The following is a 16,960-nucleotide window of genomic DNA, read 5'->3' as shown; positions in this document are numbered from 1 at the left end:
ACCCAGGACCACACCTCCCCCCAGCCATCTGCAGCCGGACCGCAGTGCGTGTCACACACCTGGGCTGGGCCTTGACTGTGAAGGTGTTGCTCCCGTGCTGCTTCTCCAGGCTGACCAGCACATCGTTGAGGCTCTCGTTGAGCTGCAGGAGGAACAGCAGGCAGGTGGGCAGTGCCTCTGGGGCCACCAAACAGGCCCACTGTCCCCAGTCACATCCCTGCTTCTCCCACACCCTGGCCCCTTCCTGGCACCCCTGTCCCTGACCAGGAATAAGCTTTCCTTACTATATCAGTCGGAACTGGGAAACACACACCAAACCCAGAAAACCAAAGGGGGAAAATGGAGGAAATGGGCTCCATGGCTAAATCATTACTGTTTCGGAGGACTGTCTTTTCTTTCGACTCATAGAAATTTCCTAAAATGCCTCACACAGCATGTACTGTTTTTAAATGTTTTTAATTGTTTTTGCAAACTAACTTCAGATTCTAACTGCTAAGGTCATTTTGCCAAGATGTTTCCAGGCCACATTATGACTGCCAGAGATTTCACCAAAAGCATAGGCAAGATAAGAGGTTTATCCTGTGTATAAAGAACATTCTCACTACTGAGAAAGTTTCCTTCTTTTGCTTTGGCCACCAGGAAACTCAGAACTATATTTTCTTCCTACTTTATATAAATGTTTCCTTTCCTCAAATGCCTTTTTCTGTTTGTTTGTTTGAATTTTTCATAAGTTGTCTCAAATCTTTAAAGGGAGGAAGGAAAAGAAAGGGAAGACCTAAAAGGCAGGAAACCATGGTCAGGGTGGTGACTCAGGAGAGGCCCCAAGATGCTTTTTCTCCTCCCACCCTGGGCCTGGAATCCACTACCATCACTTTGTTCCTCTGGGGCCAAGAGACAGAGTCAGACCTGCTGACAGCATAGAGGGAAGGGCTGCCAACACTGAGTTTCTCCAACCTGCTTTGCAAGTTTAATTGCCAGTTAAGTTAAAATGAACATAGCACAACATAAAAATTTAAGCTAATCAGATCCCTTCTTATACCAGATTCTGGCAGATTAAACAGACATGTTTCAATGCCTTAAGAAAGATGAGAGAAAAACTGAGAAAATTCCAGTACTTTATTATTTGCCTATCAACTGGGAGAGGGTGCCACCATTCTCTGTCTCTGAGCTCGCTGGGTCAATATTGACAGCTGGAGAGGGGCTGGCTCTGTCCAGGCAGGAGGATTGGACTGGGGACTGGAAGGAGACAGGGGCTAGGCCTAGGGGTCCTGCTCACAGCCTCTCAAGCACAACGGCTGGGCCTGGACACTCTAAGAATGGAGAGCTCCTGGAGGGCAGGGGTAGGTGGTTCCTCGCCAGGGCCCAGAGGTGGCGCTGTGGTCACCAGTGTGCAGCAAGCCCCAGCGCCAGAAAGAGGGCACTTGACCAGCCCCTTGTACGCCTCTGCCCCTGGTCCTGGCACCAGAGCACAGCCCAAGGCCTGAAGTGCACAGGGGTCACCAGGACCTACCTTACTCATCTCCTTGTGGAAGTTCTCCTCCAGGCCCGCAATGCTCTGAAATGTGTTCACATAGAAACCTACACGGCTGCGGGAGGGAGGGAGGGAAGCAAAAGGGCGAAGTGAACACACAGATCAGTGCAGACAGCCCAGGAGAGCCGCACCTCCACGCTCCCCAGAGACCCAAACCATGGGAAGTCATGGGGCCCAGTGGACAAACACAGGAAGATACTGCCTGAAGCCTCAGGAGGGAGGCCAAGGCTCAGCCCCACGACCTCCTGGGACTTACCTGTTCCACAGGGATGGCAGCTCTTCCTGCAGATCCACATTCATCTCCTCAAACACTTTCTGGGCTTTGATGAGCTCCTCCTCTGCCTGAGGGGGGGGACTGGTCATTCCCCTCTGCTGGGCCTCAGTCCCAGCCAGCCCAGGCCAGGCCAAGCCCACCCCCAAGACCTGCTCCCCCTAACCTCCCACCCAACACATTAGGACCAGGGCTCTGGGCAAGATGGGGTTAAACCAGATGAGGACACTCAAGGGGACTTCCCCATGCGGCCCCTCTTGGGGCACCTGCCTCCAGGTCTGCTCCAGGAAGGGGAAAGGAGAGCAGCCCATTAGGCCCACGTGGGCCAGAAGAGAGATGAGAAGTGAACAGGGCACTCCAAGAAAGCTCAAGAAAGCTCAAGACAAGGGGCCCAGGGGCTGGGGCCCAGGAAGGAGGCAGAGGCAGACCCCAGATCAAGCCCAGCAGGGATTCTGCCCACTTACCTGTAGCCCCCTCTCAGGCCAAGCATCAACCTGCTGCCCAGCTCCCTTGGCCTTGCCCTTGCTGTCCCTGCCTGAGTGCCCCTTTCTCAAAGCAGGTCCTACTCTGCCTCAGCCACCTCCCTGTAGGATGTGGCAGCAGTATTTCCTATCTCTCCTCCTCTCTCTTGTGACCCGTCCCCACCAGCTGGAGGCCAGAGGCAGCAGCTCAGGCACATCCAGGAAAGGCGGCGGAAAGATGGGGGAGAGGGCAGGGCCAGGGAGGAGGGAGCTAGGCTGCTGGGCAGGGTGCCTGTGCTCACCCCCAAAGCCTTCACCCTTCCAGGGGCAGGCCCAGTGCCCTCCAGGCCTGCTCATGCCCACCATCAGGTGGCGCTAAGGCCCCATCCCACAGCCAAAGACTGTAGGGAATAAGGCAGCAGGCTGAAGCTGAGGGAAGGGTAGGGGTGAGTCACAGACCCTGGGCAGAGAAGAAGCTCTGCTAGCTCATTTGGAAGGGGCTGCTGGAAACAGTGACTCAGGGGGGTGACTTGGATTCAGGGTCTGAGTCACAACCCAGGAACGTGGCAGGCCCCTCCCCGGAGAACACTTCCCTTACATTCTCAGGCCCTCTGGCAAAGGCAAGCCAACTGGCCAGAACGCCAAACTGCCACAAAGCACACAATTTCCACAGCCCACCCAGCTGTCCCATCCAGCTTCAGGCACCAGCCCCAGTCAGCCCAGCCTCAGTGACATGGGTAGGGGCAGGAGGAGAGAGAGGCCACCTTCCTCCTGACTACAATTACCTTCAGGTTATCAGAACTTGCTAGAAGGAACATAAGCTCCACACCTAACTTTTTAAAATCTAATTTAAAAATTAAAGGTAGAGGAGGGGGGGGAAAAAATAAGAAAGAAAAGAAATGACTGTTTGAACATGCATGCCTGGTGCAGCTCCTACAGAAGATCAGATCCAGAGGGCCTTCTCTGCCTTACCCCACGGGCATCCTGGTACCTGACTGGAGGCCACTAACATGAGTCTATAACCCCTAGAACGAATGACTCCCACAGGGGTAACCAGTGCCGGCACTGTCACACACCCCTCCGACCCAGCTGCTGAGGGTCTGGCTCAAGGCCCGTGTTCCCCAGGAACCTGCCTTGGTCTGGCTCCCATACCCCCAGAGACCACCTCAACATGAGGATTCAGCCACCTCCCCAAATGCTGGTCATAACGCCTCAGATGAACATCCATGACAATGATGATGACAGTGGCACAGCAGCCCACGTGGGTAGCCCAAACCCTATTCACACACCCAGCGATGCTAAAAGAACAGGGTGCCTCTATTTTAGTGTTCCTGGAACTCAGGGCCTGTGTCTGTTATTCCCTTTGGGTCTCATTCCTCATATTCGGGCTGTTTCAGAAGCACTTGGGGTGGCAGGAAGTTGGGGGAGAGCTGTCCATTGTTGGGGAGGCTTTGCAGCCGCAACGGCTCAACTAGATGCAGATGGACACACGGAGCAGCCACAACAGGCCACTGACCAGACTGCAGGGCACCGGGGTCCTGCAGGCAGGTTTGAGGGGACTGTGGCCAGTGTGGAGAGCAGCTCAGAATGAGCCAACAGGGTATATGGTGCTGGTCAGCTTGAGAGAGCACAGCTTCATCAGGTCACACTCCCTCCCCAAAGTCAGGTTAACCAACAGGACAGTCTCAGGACCCCAGTGCCCCAGCTCACAGCCAGCCAGCTGCCCATGGGAACTCGGAAGGCTCCCCTGCTTCCAGTCAGGCATAAGGCAGGGTGGGGAGCAGAAAGAGGATATGCTCAAATAAAAATTGGGTCCAAATGGAAAAGCCAATTTGGCCGAAAGGCCAAACATCTGCAGTCCAACATCCAAAAATGAGATCATGTGTGTTAGCCTCCCTAGTGGCTCCCCTGAGGTAGGGGTGTGGGGCCCTCCCAGCAGGATCCCCCATCCACACCCATCTCAGGAGCCCCAAATCAAACCATAGGCACTACCCCCAAGCCCCTTCTGTCCCTGTTTCTCAGGGACAACAAAAATTTTCACCTGGTCTCCCACGAAACCCATTTCAGGGAAAATTATGCAGACACCCTGGCACTGGGTCAGTGGCCCCTTCTCCCTCCAGCCAGAAGTCCTGAACTCTACAGGTCAGGCTGGTGCTCCAGCCCCAACTCTTCTCCACTTCCCATGGACCATCTCCCCCAGACTGTGGAGATCCAGGTTACCCCAGCCTCAGGGTGGGACTGTCACCAACTCCAAAGTCAGCCCATAACTTTAGCCTAAAAGAAATCAGGCAGCAAGTCAGGTAAGAAATTGGGCCGTGATCCCATGCTGAGCCCAGAGCTCTCCACATCACAGGCATTCAACACATGTGGGTTGAAGATGATGAAATCAGGAAATGGCCCAGAAAACATGGGGCAGCTGCCCAAAGAGAAACCCAACCTTGTGGGTCAGGGCTCCATGGCCCATCCCCACCTCAGGACCATGAAGGGGTATTGGAGTCCTGTCAGTTTCACTGGAGAGGAAACCATGAGGCAACCTCTCCTAGGGTGTATATAGTGGTCCTCGGACACAATGAGCTCACCCAGACCCCAGCCCATCCCAAGGACAGAGGGCTAAGAAGAGTGAAGTACTGTCAGAGTATTAGGACCAGTCAGGAGTTTTGTACAAAGACCCTCCTCCAAGAAGCCCACCAGAACCACTGTGGTGCATAGTTTGCCCTTCATGGAACTCCTAAGGGGCAGACCATTTAGGCCCCAGGTCTCAGCATCCCAGCCACACTTGAAGAGCCCTGCCAGGGCTCCCCATCCAGGAGCATCATGAGGGTCCACAGGTCCCAAGGGTCCCTTTGAGCTGGGGATTTTGCCTCTCTGGACAGATTTGTCTCTTTGGTAACTTCTGGATAGCTTCCAGCTTTTATGAGGCTCAAAAAATCATACATGTCAGGACAGGAGACCTCAGGGAGGACAAATGGCTCAGAGGCTTTCCTGTGTTCCCAGAGGCTAGGATTTCACAAAGTCCCAGGACTACCAGAGACCTGGGCACGAAGCAATAGACTGGGGCCCAACACAGGTTAACCAGAGCCCCAAGCCGCTCTCAGCAAACCCCCGACCCCCGCCACATTTGACCTCAGGTCTCATCTAAATCAGGTGCTCTCTCTGTAGAGGCATTTAAAAACGGCCCTGACCCCCAACCCAGGAGAGTGACTGAGCCCTCCCCCGCCCTGGGCAGTGCAAGACAGGTGCCCAGCGCCAAGGACAGGACAACAGACCAGAAGGCGCCAGCACGTGCAAGGTTAGAAGCCAGTGTCACCTGATTTCGGAGCAGGTTAGTTTGAGCTACGAGATGAGCCTGCAGTTTGCCTTGGCACCACTGGGGGGCAGCTTTCTCAAGCAGCGAGACAGGCTGGGGGTGGGGGAGGGGAGGTCAAGGCAAAGGAGAGTGGAGAAACAGGAGGGAGATGGGGAGAGAGAAACAAAGACACAGATATTAAACACCAAGTCCAAACGTCCCAAATGCAGTGACAGACAAGCCGGCCACCCCTCCAGGGGTCCAGCCCCCCAGCAGGTAAGATCCCTTGAGGCTAAAAGAAATAAGGGGAGCCCTGGGGAAGGGGCAGAGAAAGGGGTGAACTCCAACTGCAAAGCAAAATGTGAGAATCGTTAGCAGGGGCTCAGCAAGCTTGTTCCTGCCCCAGGGTGGACTGGGGAGGGGATCCACCCTCAGCCCCTCACTTGTGGACAGTGTGACCAGCTCGAGCCCTGTGCCCTCAGGCTTGTTCCAGCGGAGACAGGGTCAGTCGGCTCCCATGACAGAATTCCACTCAAAGCACGCCAGGTCGGGAGGGGCCGCTCCAGTGAAACCCAAGCCAGGCCTGTTCTCATCCTGGAAAGTGGCTTCAGAGCAGGGCAGAGGGCCCAGGGCCCAGGGCAAGCACCATAGGATGGGCAGGGTGGGCCCTCTCCCAGGTGCTCATAAGTGTTTTTCCCTCACCTGCCGTGGGCCCAGCAGCATCCCCTACCACACTCACTACCTGGGACTAGTCACCAGCTGTAAACCCATCTGTGAGTGGGGGGATGATTCCTGCCCCAGGGGAGCAGTGAGACCCAACAGTGCAAAGGGGTGAGGTGAATACGGCCCAGGAAGAAGGCCCCTCCAGGGTACTTGGATTCTCCCCCCTCTAGATTCTCCCCCAGCCCTGCCCTCCAGCCCTTACCTTGGCAATTTTGGCTTCATCCTTCTTTTTGGCGGTTTGGAGGGACTCGTAATGGTGCCGGGCACTGTCATAGTCCACCAGCTTCCGCCCGCGCTTGGCAATACGTGACTGGAGGACAGACAGCGGTTGGGTGGGGGGAGGGTTGCTGAACAGGGCCTGGCACCCACACTAGGATGCTGACCCAGGCTGGGCTCAGAGAAACTGGGCTGTGGGCACTGGGAACTGGATGGAGCCAAAAGGTGCAGGGCAATCGATCCCAAGCTCAAAAGTGCATCTAATGCATTCTTGACTCGCTTGCTCCAACATTTCTGGAGGCAAAGAGCTCACCCCTTCAAGGCAGCCTATGACCGTCCTTATCCAGAGGTGAAACCACTGCCTTCAATATCCAGATACTTTTGCCAGTACCCACCAGCCAGCCATGTGTCAACAAGCCTCCTCTCTGCCGGACCCCAGGCTTCTCTACTCCCAGGCTAGCACCACTGCCTCCCTCCTGCCCTCCCCATAAGGCATCTTGAGGAGCCCAAGGCATCTGCACTGGGTGCCATGGGGGCCAACAAGGCCCAACCCCCAGGGGATCAGGTCTAGCACAACCACCACCAAGTGGCCTCAACACCTCTGCTTCCACCCAGGGCCCAACGGCCACAGTGGAGGGTACCTATTAGGCACCCGTGCTCAGGCCTCACCTCCCCTTATATACTTCCTACAACCTTATAGTTGCTCCACAATGACATGGTCAAACAGACATATGTGCATCATAGGGTCTCTTCCCATAGTCTGAAGACCCAAAAGGCCTCAGCTCAGAAACGCCCAGGTCTGGGGGCTGGTGGGCTGGCCTCAGAGGGAAGGATGAATTGCCTGGTGAGAGAGGTGCCCGCCTTCAGGGCAGGGTCACCTCAGTGCCTGCCTCCCCTGCACAGGCTACCCGGCCAGAGCAGGACAGACCTACAAAGGGTGCCTCTCACCTTGATGTCAGGGAACTGGCCCAGGTATGTGTCCATGGTCAGCAGCGCCTGGTCCACCAGCTTCTGGTGGTAATCCAGCCAGAGGAGGTCATTGTTCTGAAGGAGGTGAGGGCTCATAAGAATATGGCCAGGGGAGCTAGGCCATGCCCAGTCCCCCGCTCTCTCCTCCCAGAGACCTGGGGTTCACAGCCCAGAAGCTTCTCAGAACCTCAGGTAAAATAGGGGTAGTAACTCCTGCCCAACAGCCTCTTCCAGGGCCACTGTAAGGAACAGATAAGCCCAGAGCTGGGAGGGTCGGGGAGGGGAGGTGATTTGCCCAAGGGCACATAGCATGTGAATGCCCGAAGACCAGAAGGGCTTGCCCCAAGCATCAGGCAGGGCAGGATGGGTCTAGGGCTGAAACCAGAGGGCCCTTTGGGAAGGACGGAGGTACCTCACACTCACCTCAGCTATCTTGTTGGCTTCATCCCTGCCAGGCCAGTCGGGCTCGTACACCTCCTGCAGACATTCATTCAGTTTCTTGGAGGCCTCGTGCATGGCTGTGGGGCAGAAGGGCCGTGCTGCAGCCAGGGCCATGGGGGGACGAAGACAGGGGCCGGGGCGGGACACAGAGGGTCGCCCTTGCCCATAATTCTGAAGGCCCAGGAAGTATGTGGGTCCCCACTGCCAGCACTTACCCCTCCACCACAAACCCTGGTCCCCGTCCCAGCTCTGCCCCCATCAGCTTCATGTGGCAAAGGCCCCTCAGTGTCCCACGAAGCCCATCTACTCAGACCAGGTCCTCTCCTGCCCCTTACCCTTGACTGAGGCCAGGTAGGTCCGGAGATCCTTCTGCAGTCGAGTGCCCTCAGTCTGCAAAGAGAAAGATAAGGCCAGGGTGAGGGCCTGGGGCACACGCTGTGCCTGACCCTGTTCTTCCTACACTCCCATGTGGAGAAACGCAGGCTGCAGATGATGGCCGCCCCAGATCAGCTGTCCTCATCGGGTCACTGGCAGGACTGGAGAAGACAAGACCTGTGCATAGTTCCTGGGCAAAACCTGGCCCAGAGCACCCCTCCGAGCACAGCAGCTCACTCCTCTCTGGATGCAAATGCGTACGGAGCATCCCATGCTCCTCATCCCCACCCCTGCCTTGGAGCCCTGAGCGCCATGGGATATTCCTCCTGGTTTGGCAGCACCTATCTCTACCGGGTAATCTTCTCAGTCCTGTAAGGAAGGCAGGAAAGTGGAGACCCTGCCACCCCAAATAAGGCACAGGCTGAATGATACAAATGACACAGCACCCATGTATAGTGGGACTGGCGTATGTCGCAGGCGTGCCCTCAACAACCACAGACCAGGGGACCAATGAGCACAGAACAGGGGAGTGGAACACCCAACACCCTGCCCCAAAAGCTTAGGCCAGCAGGCTCCCACTGTCTCATGCCAGGGACGGAGGATGGCCCTGGAGGTAGACTCTAGAAGGTGGAAGGGAATGGCTTAGCCAGGCTGCACAGAGTGGGGAGTGGGGGTCATGCCCATGACTCTCAGGACACTGGCCCAGCCAAGGGAGGATATGGGATGTAAGAGGAAAAGATTGGCCAAGGGACTGGGCCAGACAGGGAAGGCCCTGAGCTGGGGAGGCAGCCCCAGGGACTTGCTGAGACAGCAGGACAAGCAGAGACGACACACCCATAGGCAAAGCCTCTAGTTCCTCTGGATTATCAATTCCACACAAAACTGAGCTCAGCAAAACTGAGCCCCAGGTGAGAGAGGGGGGGAAAGGCTGAGCTAACAGATGAGGTATGGGAGCACCAAGAGTGAGATGCTGGAGCTTCCAGAAGTCATGTACAAAGGGGGAAAGAGCACACTGGTTTTGAGGTTATGAAGACCCACCCAACTCTGGCTGTCACTGGACATATAGCCCTAAGCAAGTGACCAAACCTCTCTGAGCCTCAGTCTCTTCCTCTGTTAGCTGGGATGAATGTCCCCTGCCTGGCAGACCACAGGCTGATGCATGCTCAGGAAGAATAGCACAAGTGAGCCAGGCCAGGCCCCTAGCCTTGAAAGCCCGCTGCAGGAGATGGGCCTTATGCTGAGGATGGTGATACGGGGCAGTGGGGGGACAGGAGGAGAGAGGGCTTCTGCAGGGCCAAGGACAGCAGTGCCAGAGGCTGGCTTCTGCAGGGGAAGAGCACCCTCCTGGAGTGTCCCTGCCTGAGGCTCTCACATCTCGGCAAACCCCCTGCCCTGGTAGAGCACTAGGCAGACACAGACCCGGCAAGATGCCACAGTCCCCCTCCTGGCCTGTGGTGCCTCTACAGGAGGTGAAAGGTGGTCTCCATGGCAAGCAGGGGCATAACAGCCTCCTGGACACACCCTAGGCACCCTCAAACCTCTCCTGCACCTGCCTCCCCACCCCCTGGGAAGAGGCTCTCCCTCCTCATAGGCAGGTCCTGCTCTTCCTCTCCTTGTGTCCTCAGAGTGTCACACAGCAGTGGTCCAGTGGGGCTGGCTCTTGCCCTGTACTCGTCTCCATAGCATCATTGTCCCTGCCTGACCACTGAGGGAGCTGAGAGGTTCGGTGACCTGCCCAGTGCTACGCAGACTGGTAGAACCAGTGAGTAACCCCACAGCCTGGGCACTCAGGCCCCAAAGGCAGCGGCCTGCTTATTATGATGAAGGCTTCCAGAAGACAGAGAGGTTTCGTGCAGGGACAGTTCCAGGGCAGCACATAAGATGTACAATGTGGCGGCAGGGGGGCGGTACGGGGGCGGGGGGGCGGGGGGGGGGGGGAACAAGGGGTGGTGAAAAGGAAAAGAAAAACCCTCTCCAAAATTCCATCAATCCCCACAGACCACAGACTAGCCTCTAGAACCCTAGCCCCCCATAATTCTGAGGAACTTCAAAGCTTGTGGCCTGCTGATTAAAGATAAAGGAAGAAACAAGGGCCAGTCCACAGCACTGAAACCTCTCTGGAATTCCATCAGGGATCAGATGTGGGCCCTACGGGACCAGGAATGGGGAAGGGCCCGTCCCATTCTTGATGCTTCAGGGACAGAAATGAGGATTCAAACGTGCTTCTGACTCGAGGCTATTGCATTCATCTGATGCCCCAGAATCTTACAGACTCGGTTTCTCTTCCTGACAAGCTACCATCATCTCCCTCCCCTCCTCATCATCCTGCGACAGCCTGTCTCCTCTGCACCCCAAGGAAGGGGTCTCCCCAGGGGCGGGCTGCTCTGCTTGCCCAATGCCTCAGGCCGTACCAGGGCCCCTTGTGCTTCCCAAACAAGGCCATGCTGTGATCAGGCACACTGGGCACAGATGTGCAAGGAGCCACTCCCAGAGCTCTGCCTCACATGTGCCAGCTGCAGCTGGGCCCCTCAGCCCAGTCAGTGCCCAGGATGAGGCCCAGCCCTCCCCCAGGCAGCTGTCTCCTGCAGGGCAGTGCCCAGCAGGCCAATGCAGAACCTGTGTGTTTGCTTCCAAACTGGCTCCCTTGGCCCCCCCACATAGGGCACCTGAGAAACAGCTCTCTGGAGGTCCCGGGGGCTTTAACATACTCCTTGCAGAGCAGCTGAGGGAGCAATAAAATTCTGGAGCACGATCCCTTCAGCCTGCTCTCCTGCCTCTGGACTCGGAGTCTGGAAGGACACCACAACCCAGTACCAACACCTAGCGTAGCTCCACGGGGGTGACTTGGCCCATACCCCACATCCCTGCTATACCTCCCTTCAAAGGGTGCTCCCCTGCCTCCCCTGACACCAGCCCCCACCAGTGGTCTGAAGACCCAAGCCCTCATCTTCCCAGTGAGTCTAGGGGGAAAGGACATCCCTCCTGCAGGACTCCCTCTGGCTCCAGCTGACTTGTGCCCTCGCGGTCAATCCCAGAGGATCTTCACACAATAGTCCAGGATCCCCCCTTCAACCACAGTGGGCCCTGAGAACAAGAAGGAGTCGACCTGGCCCCACCACGGCAACAGATAAGCCAACAGCAATAATGAGCCCCTGCGTGCAAACTACAGGTGGTCCCAGGAGGAAGAGCCTGGTCCACTCCCCTTCGCTCCACAGCCCCCCAGCTCAGGTCCTACTCAGGCCTTCCCAGGAGCCATCTCTCTGCGTGGGCCAAGCTCTGTTTCTCCGTGCAGGGACAGAGGGCAGAAGTGCCAAGACTGGTACTGAGTACACCCAGGAAGGACTATGAAACCTGCCTCTCGTGAGAGCCAGCGATCTATGGCCTCACCTAGGGCACCTATAGGAAGGGGTAACAGATTTGCTTCCTTAAAGGCCACATTCCCTGCCATCCCAGTCCCCAGCTAGCACACTGTATGTGGTCTTCACAAATAAAAGAGCAGGAGAACACTCAGCTTGCAGACTCCCCATGCTCAACGTCCACCCCATCTTCCCCAGGGTCTCCCTAGCCCGGGGACCCAGCCTCACCCATACACACATCAAATCCAGAATCACATGGTTGTCTTAACCCCCAAGACAATGTTACCCCAAGTCTCAAATGAGACCTCAAATCTGCCCACTCTTACTTGGCCCCTGAAAAGCCAGCCACCCCACCTGACCTAAAGGCAGACAGAGCCCCAGCTCAAGTGACCACTACGTGTCCACCTCTAGGGGGCCACCAGCACTAACTGTCTTTACTGCTGGCCTCACTCCCTGGTGGCTCTGCTCAGAATCAGAGTGACTCCTCGTCCAGAGCTGGGGCCCAGCAGGGGTGACTCTGAGGGATGAAAGCAGGGAGTAACGCTCTGGTCCCTGCACTGGGGCCAGACCCCGCGGAACCTCAGCTCCCAGATGCGATGCGTACGTTGCTCACCTTCTGCCAAACAGTCCTGCTCATGAGGCAGCCCCATCACCCCCCACCCAGATCAGGAGCTGCCCCAATCTCTCTCCCCAGCCCAGCCAGTCCTCAGGACCGGGGCTCAGCGCCAGAGAGGGAAACTGAGAGTGGACAGATCTGGACACCATGCGTTGTGTGTCCTTGGAAGAGTCACTTAACCCTGCTGAGCTTCAAGTGCCTACTCTATGAAGAGAGTATCTGCACCCACCTCAAGAACACAAGGTTCGGGTCTGTGACACACAAGCAGAACCTCATCCACAACAGGGATCTAGAAACAGTGATTCCCTAAAGGACTTTCAGAGCATCCCACACAGCCTGAGGAAGCCAGCTGATCAGGGGACCTACCACAGGGGCTTTCAGCAGAAAGAACCAGAAGCAAAGACATCAGGCCTTGCTTGTCTAAGCCTCCATTTTGCAGGTAACAAAACCGAAGCCCAAGGAACAGGACACACAAGGGCACAGGGCCCATAGATGGCTCTGACATGGCACATACCTGGGCCTTGAAACTCCTCCCATTTGTGGCCTGGGGGACAAGCAGCCTTAAGGGCTCCCATCCCTGCTCTAAAGAGACTCTCAGTGAGTTCCACTGGCAGGCAAGGGTGGGCTTGGCCCTGGAGATTGTCCCAGCTGCTCTCCAAACCCCTCTCTTCCATCAGGTATCTGCCCAGACCCGGCACTCTCCCAGCTTGCCCCTTACTGTCTCCCAGCATGCCCCTCACTCTCACCCAGCTTGCCCCCTACTCTCTCCCAGCATACCCCCCTGGGGCCTCTCCTAGCATAACCCCCCACCCCGTCTCCCAGCATACCCCTCCTAGCCCTCTGCCAGCATGCCCCCCACTCTCTCCCAGCACGCTCCCCAGCCCTCTCCCAGCATGCCCTCTGGCCCTTTCCCAGCATGCCCCACACTCTCCCAGCATGCTCCCCAGCTCCCAGCTCCTGGCCAGTGAGGGGACTGTCAAAGTTCTCCAAAGAAGGCCCCCTCTCCCAGGTTCCATTCCAGCTGTACTTTTACTTTGTCCTTTTACTTTGCACAAGCTAAGGCAAAAGGTCCCGAAGGCAAAAGACCTTGCCCCTTAAGGCAAAAGGTCACCCACACTCACCAGCTGCTTGTTGAAATTCTGGACACACTGTTCAAACTGCTCATCCTTTGTCTCATCCGCCTTTCCCAGTTTCTGGAGGACCTGCCAAGGCAGCAGGAGAAAGAGTTACCATAGGAAAGCGGGTGGCCAAACCAAAAGCGCCCAGTCACCAACACCACAGATGACTTCCCAACCCAGCCAACGCCCTGGAGGCCCACAGCCAGCATCACACAGCCCAGGGCACTGGGACCATCAGAAGGTCTTGTGGCTGCTGTGATCCTCAAAAGCCAGTCAGTCCATCAAGTCTTGAGACCTCCCCATCCTCTATCGGCCAAGAGGAGGAGCTTAGGTCAGGCTTGCCAGAATGACTGAAACCAGGAGGAGGGGGACACTCTTAAAGACAGCTTGAGGGGTCAGGTACCCCTCCTTGCTATCTCACACTGCACCTCTGTGGGTTCCACCCAATCCTGGTGGCTAAAAAGTGAGCTGAGCAAAAGAAGGGCCAGGTAAGGGCAGCCACACCTCCCCACATGACTCCATTTCCTGGTCCCAAGACTCTTGAATGCCAGAGGGAGGAGCAGAGCAGCCCTGAGCTGGGTGGTAGCCACCCCAGGACACAGAGGGCAGCGAGGGGTGGCCAGGGGTCAGGCTGTTTGTATCACTAGGAGCCAGCTCGCAATCTGACTAGATTTTCAGATGGGACCTGCTCTAGCCATGCTGCTCCCTTCTCTACAAGCCAGCAGGCCACCCTGGGCCTACTCGTGGTACTCACACTCACACTAACACACCTACATTCACACACACATGCACACACACATATAGCTCACAGCCACCCGCTCTACTCCCATCTAGACATCTCAGAGGCAGACTCTTCTGATGAGTCACAACTGTGCTTTCTCAGCTGTGTGGGGAGGGCAGGAGGGGAGGGCAGATGTAGGGAGAGAGGTGGGGAGAGGCAGAGAGACCCAAGACCAGAAAAGGAGGAAAGACCTAGAAAAAGGAGGAGCTGGATCAGGAGCCTGAGAGGAAGTATCATGAGAGAGACAGAGGGGTGGAGGGAAGAAGGGGTAAGGGCAACAGGGGAGGAGAGGGCAGGGAAAGAGAAAGAGGACAGAAAGGCTGCAGAAAGGGGAAGCTGAGGCAGAGATGGGGCGGGTTTGCAGGAAGAGAGGACAGCAGAGACCACGATGGAGACAGAGACCCCCACTCACAGCACCTCCACAGGAAGCAGAAGGACAACACTGAGATGCTCAGCAGAGGCAGTGGCCAAAGCCCAAAAAGAAGGAGAAGAGAGCCTGGGCGGCTCAGTCAGTCAAGTGTCCACCTTCAGCTCAGGTCTTGATCTCAGGGTCCTGGGGTCCAGCCTGGCACCCAGCTCCCTGCTCAGCAGGACGTCTGCTTCTCCCTCTCCCTCCACCCCTCCCTGCTGTTCATTCTCTCCCTTTCCCAAATAAATAAATAAAATCTTTTTTAAAAAGAAAGAAGAAAGAAAGGGAGAGAAGGAAGGGTGGCGGTGGCGGGGGGGTGGCAGGCGGAGGTGAAAACTGCGGCCTGGACCAAGGGATGCTCTGTCCCAGAACAGAGCCTGGACCCTTCCCAGCCCTGACTGGCTGTAGGATGGCCCAGGCTGCCATGCTGCACCATCTCCAGCAGGCTTGGGGGCCACAGCCAGGCCCATCGGCTCTTAGACCTTCTCTCGGTGTGTACATTAAGGACATCACCAAGCGCCTGCTCTGTGCACAGCCATGGGCACCACTGCTGTGGGAGCAGATGCTAATCAGACATGAATCCAGCCAGAGAAAGGGCAGTGTGTGGCACTGCAGGAGCCTGGGTGGATATAGCCTGGACAATCAGAAAAGGCTTCCTGGGGGAAGTGGCAGCTGCTCAGATGGCAGGGAGAGAGCATGCAGCAAAGGCGGGGAGACCAGAGAGATGTAAGGTATGTTACCAGGGAGTTTCAAATAACTTGAGGTGACCAGAAGCCACAGAGGATGGTGAGGGAGGATATGGGCAGCAGGAGGAGTAGGAATAGGCATGGGAGAGCAGCCCGCCTACAACTTTGTGCTGTAATGGTCACAACACAGTTTATTGGGCAAGTGCAGCTGTAGGCCAAAGGCTGACACTGAGGTGAGAGGCAAAAAGCAAAACAAAACAACCATGAGCAAGAAAATCAGTACTTCCCACCAGCCACAGGCCCCCGCCACCTCCCCCTTGGCAACCATACCCAGATGGTCCCATGGAAATGGGGTGGAGCTGTGGAAGCGCCTGGCCTCTCTGCACGGAGCTTGAGTGACTCACCCCCCATCAGACACGAGCCCCTAGGCCCCACCACCTCCAAAGACAGAAATGGAACACCAGGTGGGAAAGAACTTCCAGAAGTCAACAGAGGTCACTGAAATGAGCACGAAGCTCCCAGGAAGCTTGGTCAAGGCCAGGTCGGCCCTCAAGACAGGAGGACTGGGAAGGTAGCCCTGTCCACCCCCTATCTCTCTTCTCCCTGAGGAGATGTACTCAGTCGGCCAAAGGTCCCTAGTCCCAGTCCTGCCACCAGAGCGCCTGAGGGCCCCAAGCCCTCAGAACCTCACACACACATGCACACCTGGCCCCAGCTCCCCAGCCGGGATATAGGTCTTGCACCAGACAGGTCTTCACGCCAGCCACAGCAAGCAGGCCAGGCGGTGAGAAGACCACTGAGAAAAGGGACTTTCTCTGAGCCTCAAGGGCATTCTCATAAAGAGAACATGAGCACCCACCTTAAGGCTCGTGTCTGTAAAGTGTATCTCTGTGTGTGGTACACTCGAGTAACCAGTCTCTCACCCGGCCTTCAGAGCTGCTTTCACACAACGGGGTGGCGGGGGGGGGGGGGGGGGGGGGGTGCAGGCCTGATACCAACCTTCCTCCAGGATGGATAGCAAACTCCTATCATCCTTCAAAACTTGGCTCAGATGACACCTCCGTGAAGCTACCCCCACCCCCTCTCTCCCCAACACTTCCGGTACCACTTAGGGCCAAGGACCTACTCCCCTCACTGCTGCGCCATGTGCCCAAGTGTCTGCCTCTGGCTGTGTCCAGCCCATGAAGAGTCTGAGGTCAGAGACGGTGTCCAGTCCTTTCCATGTCCCCAGCTCCTGCAGAGGGCTGGGGACAGGGCAGACCCAGAACTTGCTCTTGGTGGCTGCTGGCTAATCTAAGCCGTGAGCTTTGAGGACAGAGTCAAGACCTTGAACAAAACATCCCATCTCTCAGGCAAAGTATCCTCGTGCAAAAGGGAAGGCTGTGTAAAGTACTCGGCCTGACACGCGGACAGAAAGCTGAAGGTCACCCTTAGAACTAGGGTTAGAGGGGGCACTTCCATCAGTCTGAGGTCTGGTCTAGGGTGACATGGGCCAGCGCCAAGGAGTCCCAGGCCTGAAGAGCCAGGGTGCGGGGGAGTGATCGGCACAGGAAGGTGGCCCAGCTCCCCACTGTGCACGACCTCAGGCTAACAGCTTAACCTCTGTGGCCAAGGCTTGAGAAAACGCCCGGTGAGTGCGTGCTGGCCTTGGCCTCATTAATCCTCACTGCACCCACCTCCATTTAACAGATGACGCAGCCTGGGTACCCAACCTCAAGGCG

The 16,960-nt window shown here is 56.6% G+C and overlaps 1 protein-coding gene across 24 annotated transcripts in view; it reads right to left on the bottom strand.

The window, feature by feature from the left end:
* BIN1 (bridging integrator 1) overlaps window positions 1-16,960 on the bottom strand; it is a 54,056-nt gene that overhangs the window by 13,470 nt on the left and 23,626 nt on the right. For 13 of the 24 annotated variants that reach the window (XM_059166568.1, XM_059166572.1, XM_059166574.1 and 10 more), the window contains exons 2-10: window positions 13,367-13,447; window positions 8,234-8,288; window positions 7,881-7,975; window positions 7,437-7,532; window positions 6,475-6,582; window positions 5,571-5,663; window positions 1,788-1,873; window positions 1,511-1,586; window positions 60-142 (exon numbers count right to left, since the gene is read on the bottom strand). In XM_059166568.1, the coding sequence (XP_059022551.1) occupies window positions 60-142; window positions 1,511-1,586; window positions 1,788-1,873; window positions 5,571-5,663; window positions 6,475-6,582; window positions 7,437-7,532; window positions 7,881-7,975; window positions 8,234-8,288; window positions 13,367-13,447 (773 nt within the window). The remainder of the gene's footprint in view (window positions 1-59; window positions 143-1,510; window positions 1,587-1,787; window positions 1,874-5,570; window positions 5,664-6,474; window positions 6,583-7,436; window positions 7,533-7,880; window positions 7,976-8,233; window positions 8,289-13,366; window positions 13,448-16,960) is intronic. The other 11 variants (XM_059166571.1, XM_059166583.1, XM_059166590.1 and 8 more) reach the window with 2 other exon arrangements.

This window comes from Mustela lutreola, chromosome 3 (genome assembly GCF_030435805.1).
Source record: "Mustela lutreola isolate mMusLut2 chromosome 3, mMusLut2.pri, whole genome shotgun sequence".
Taxonomy (NCBI): domain Eukaryota; kingdom Metazoa; phylum Chordata; class Mammalia; order Carnivora; family Mustelidae; genus Mustela; species Mustela lutreola.
Note: the sequence above shows the minus strand (reverse complement) of the source record. Positions and strands in the feature narration are given on the sequence as shown.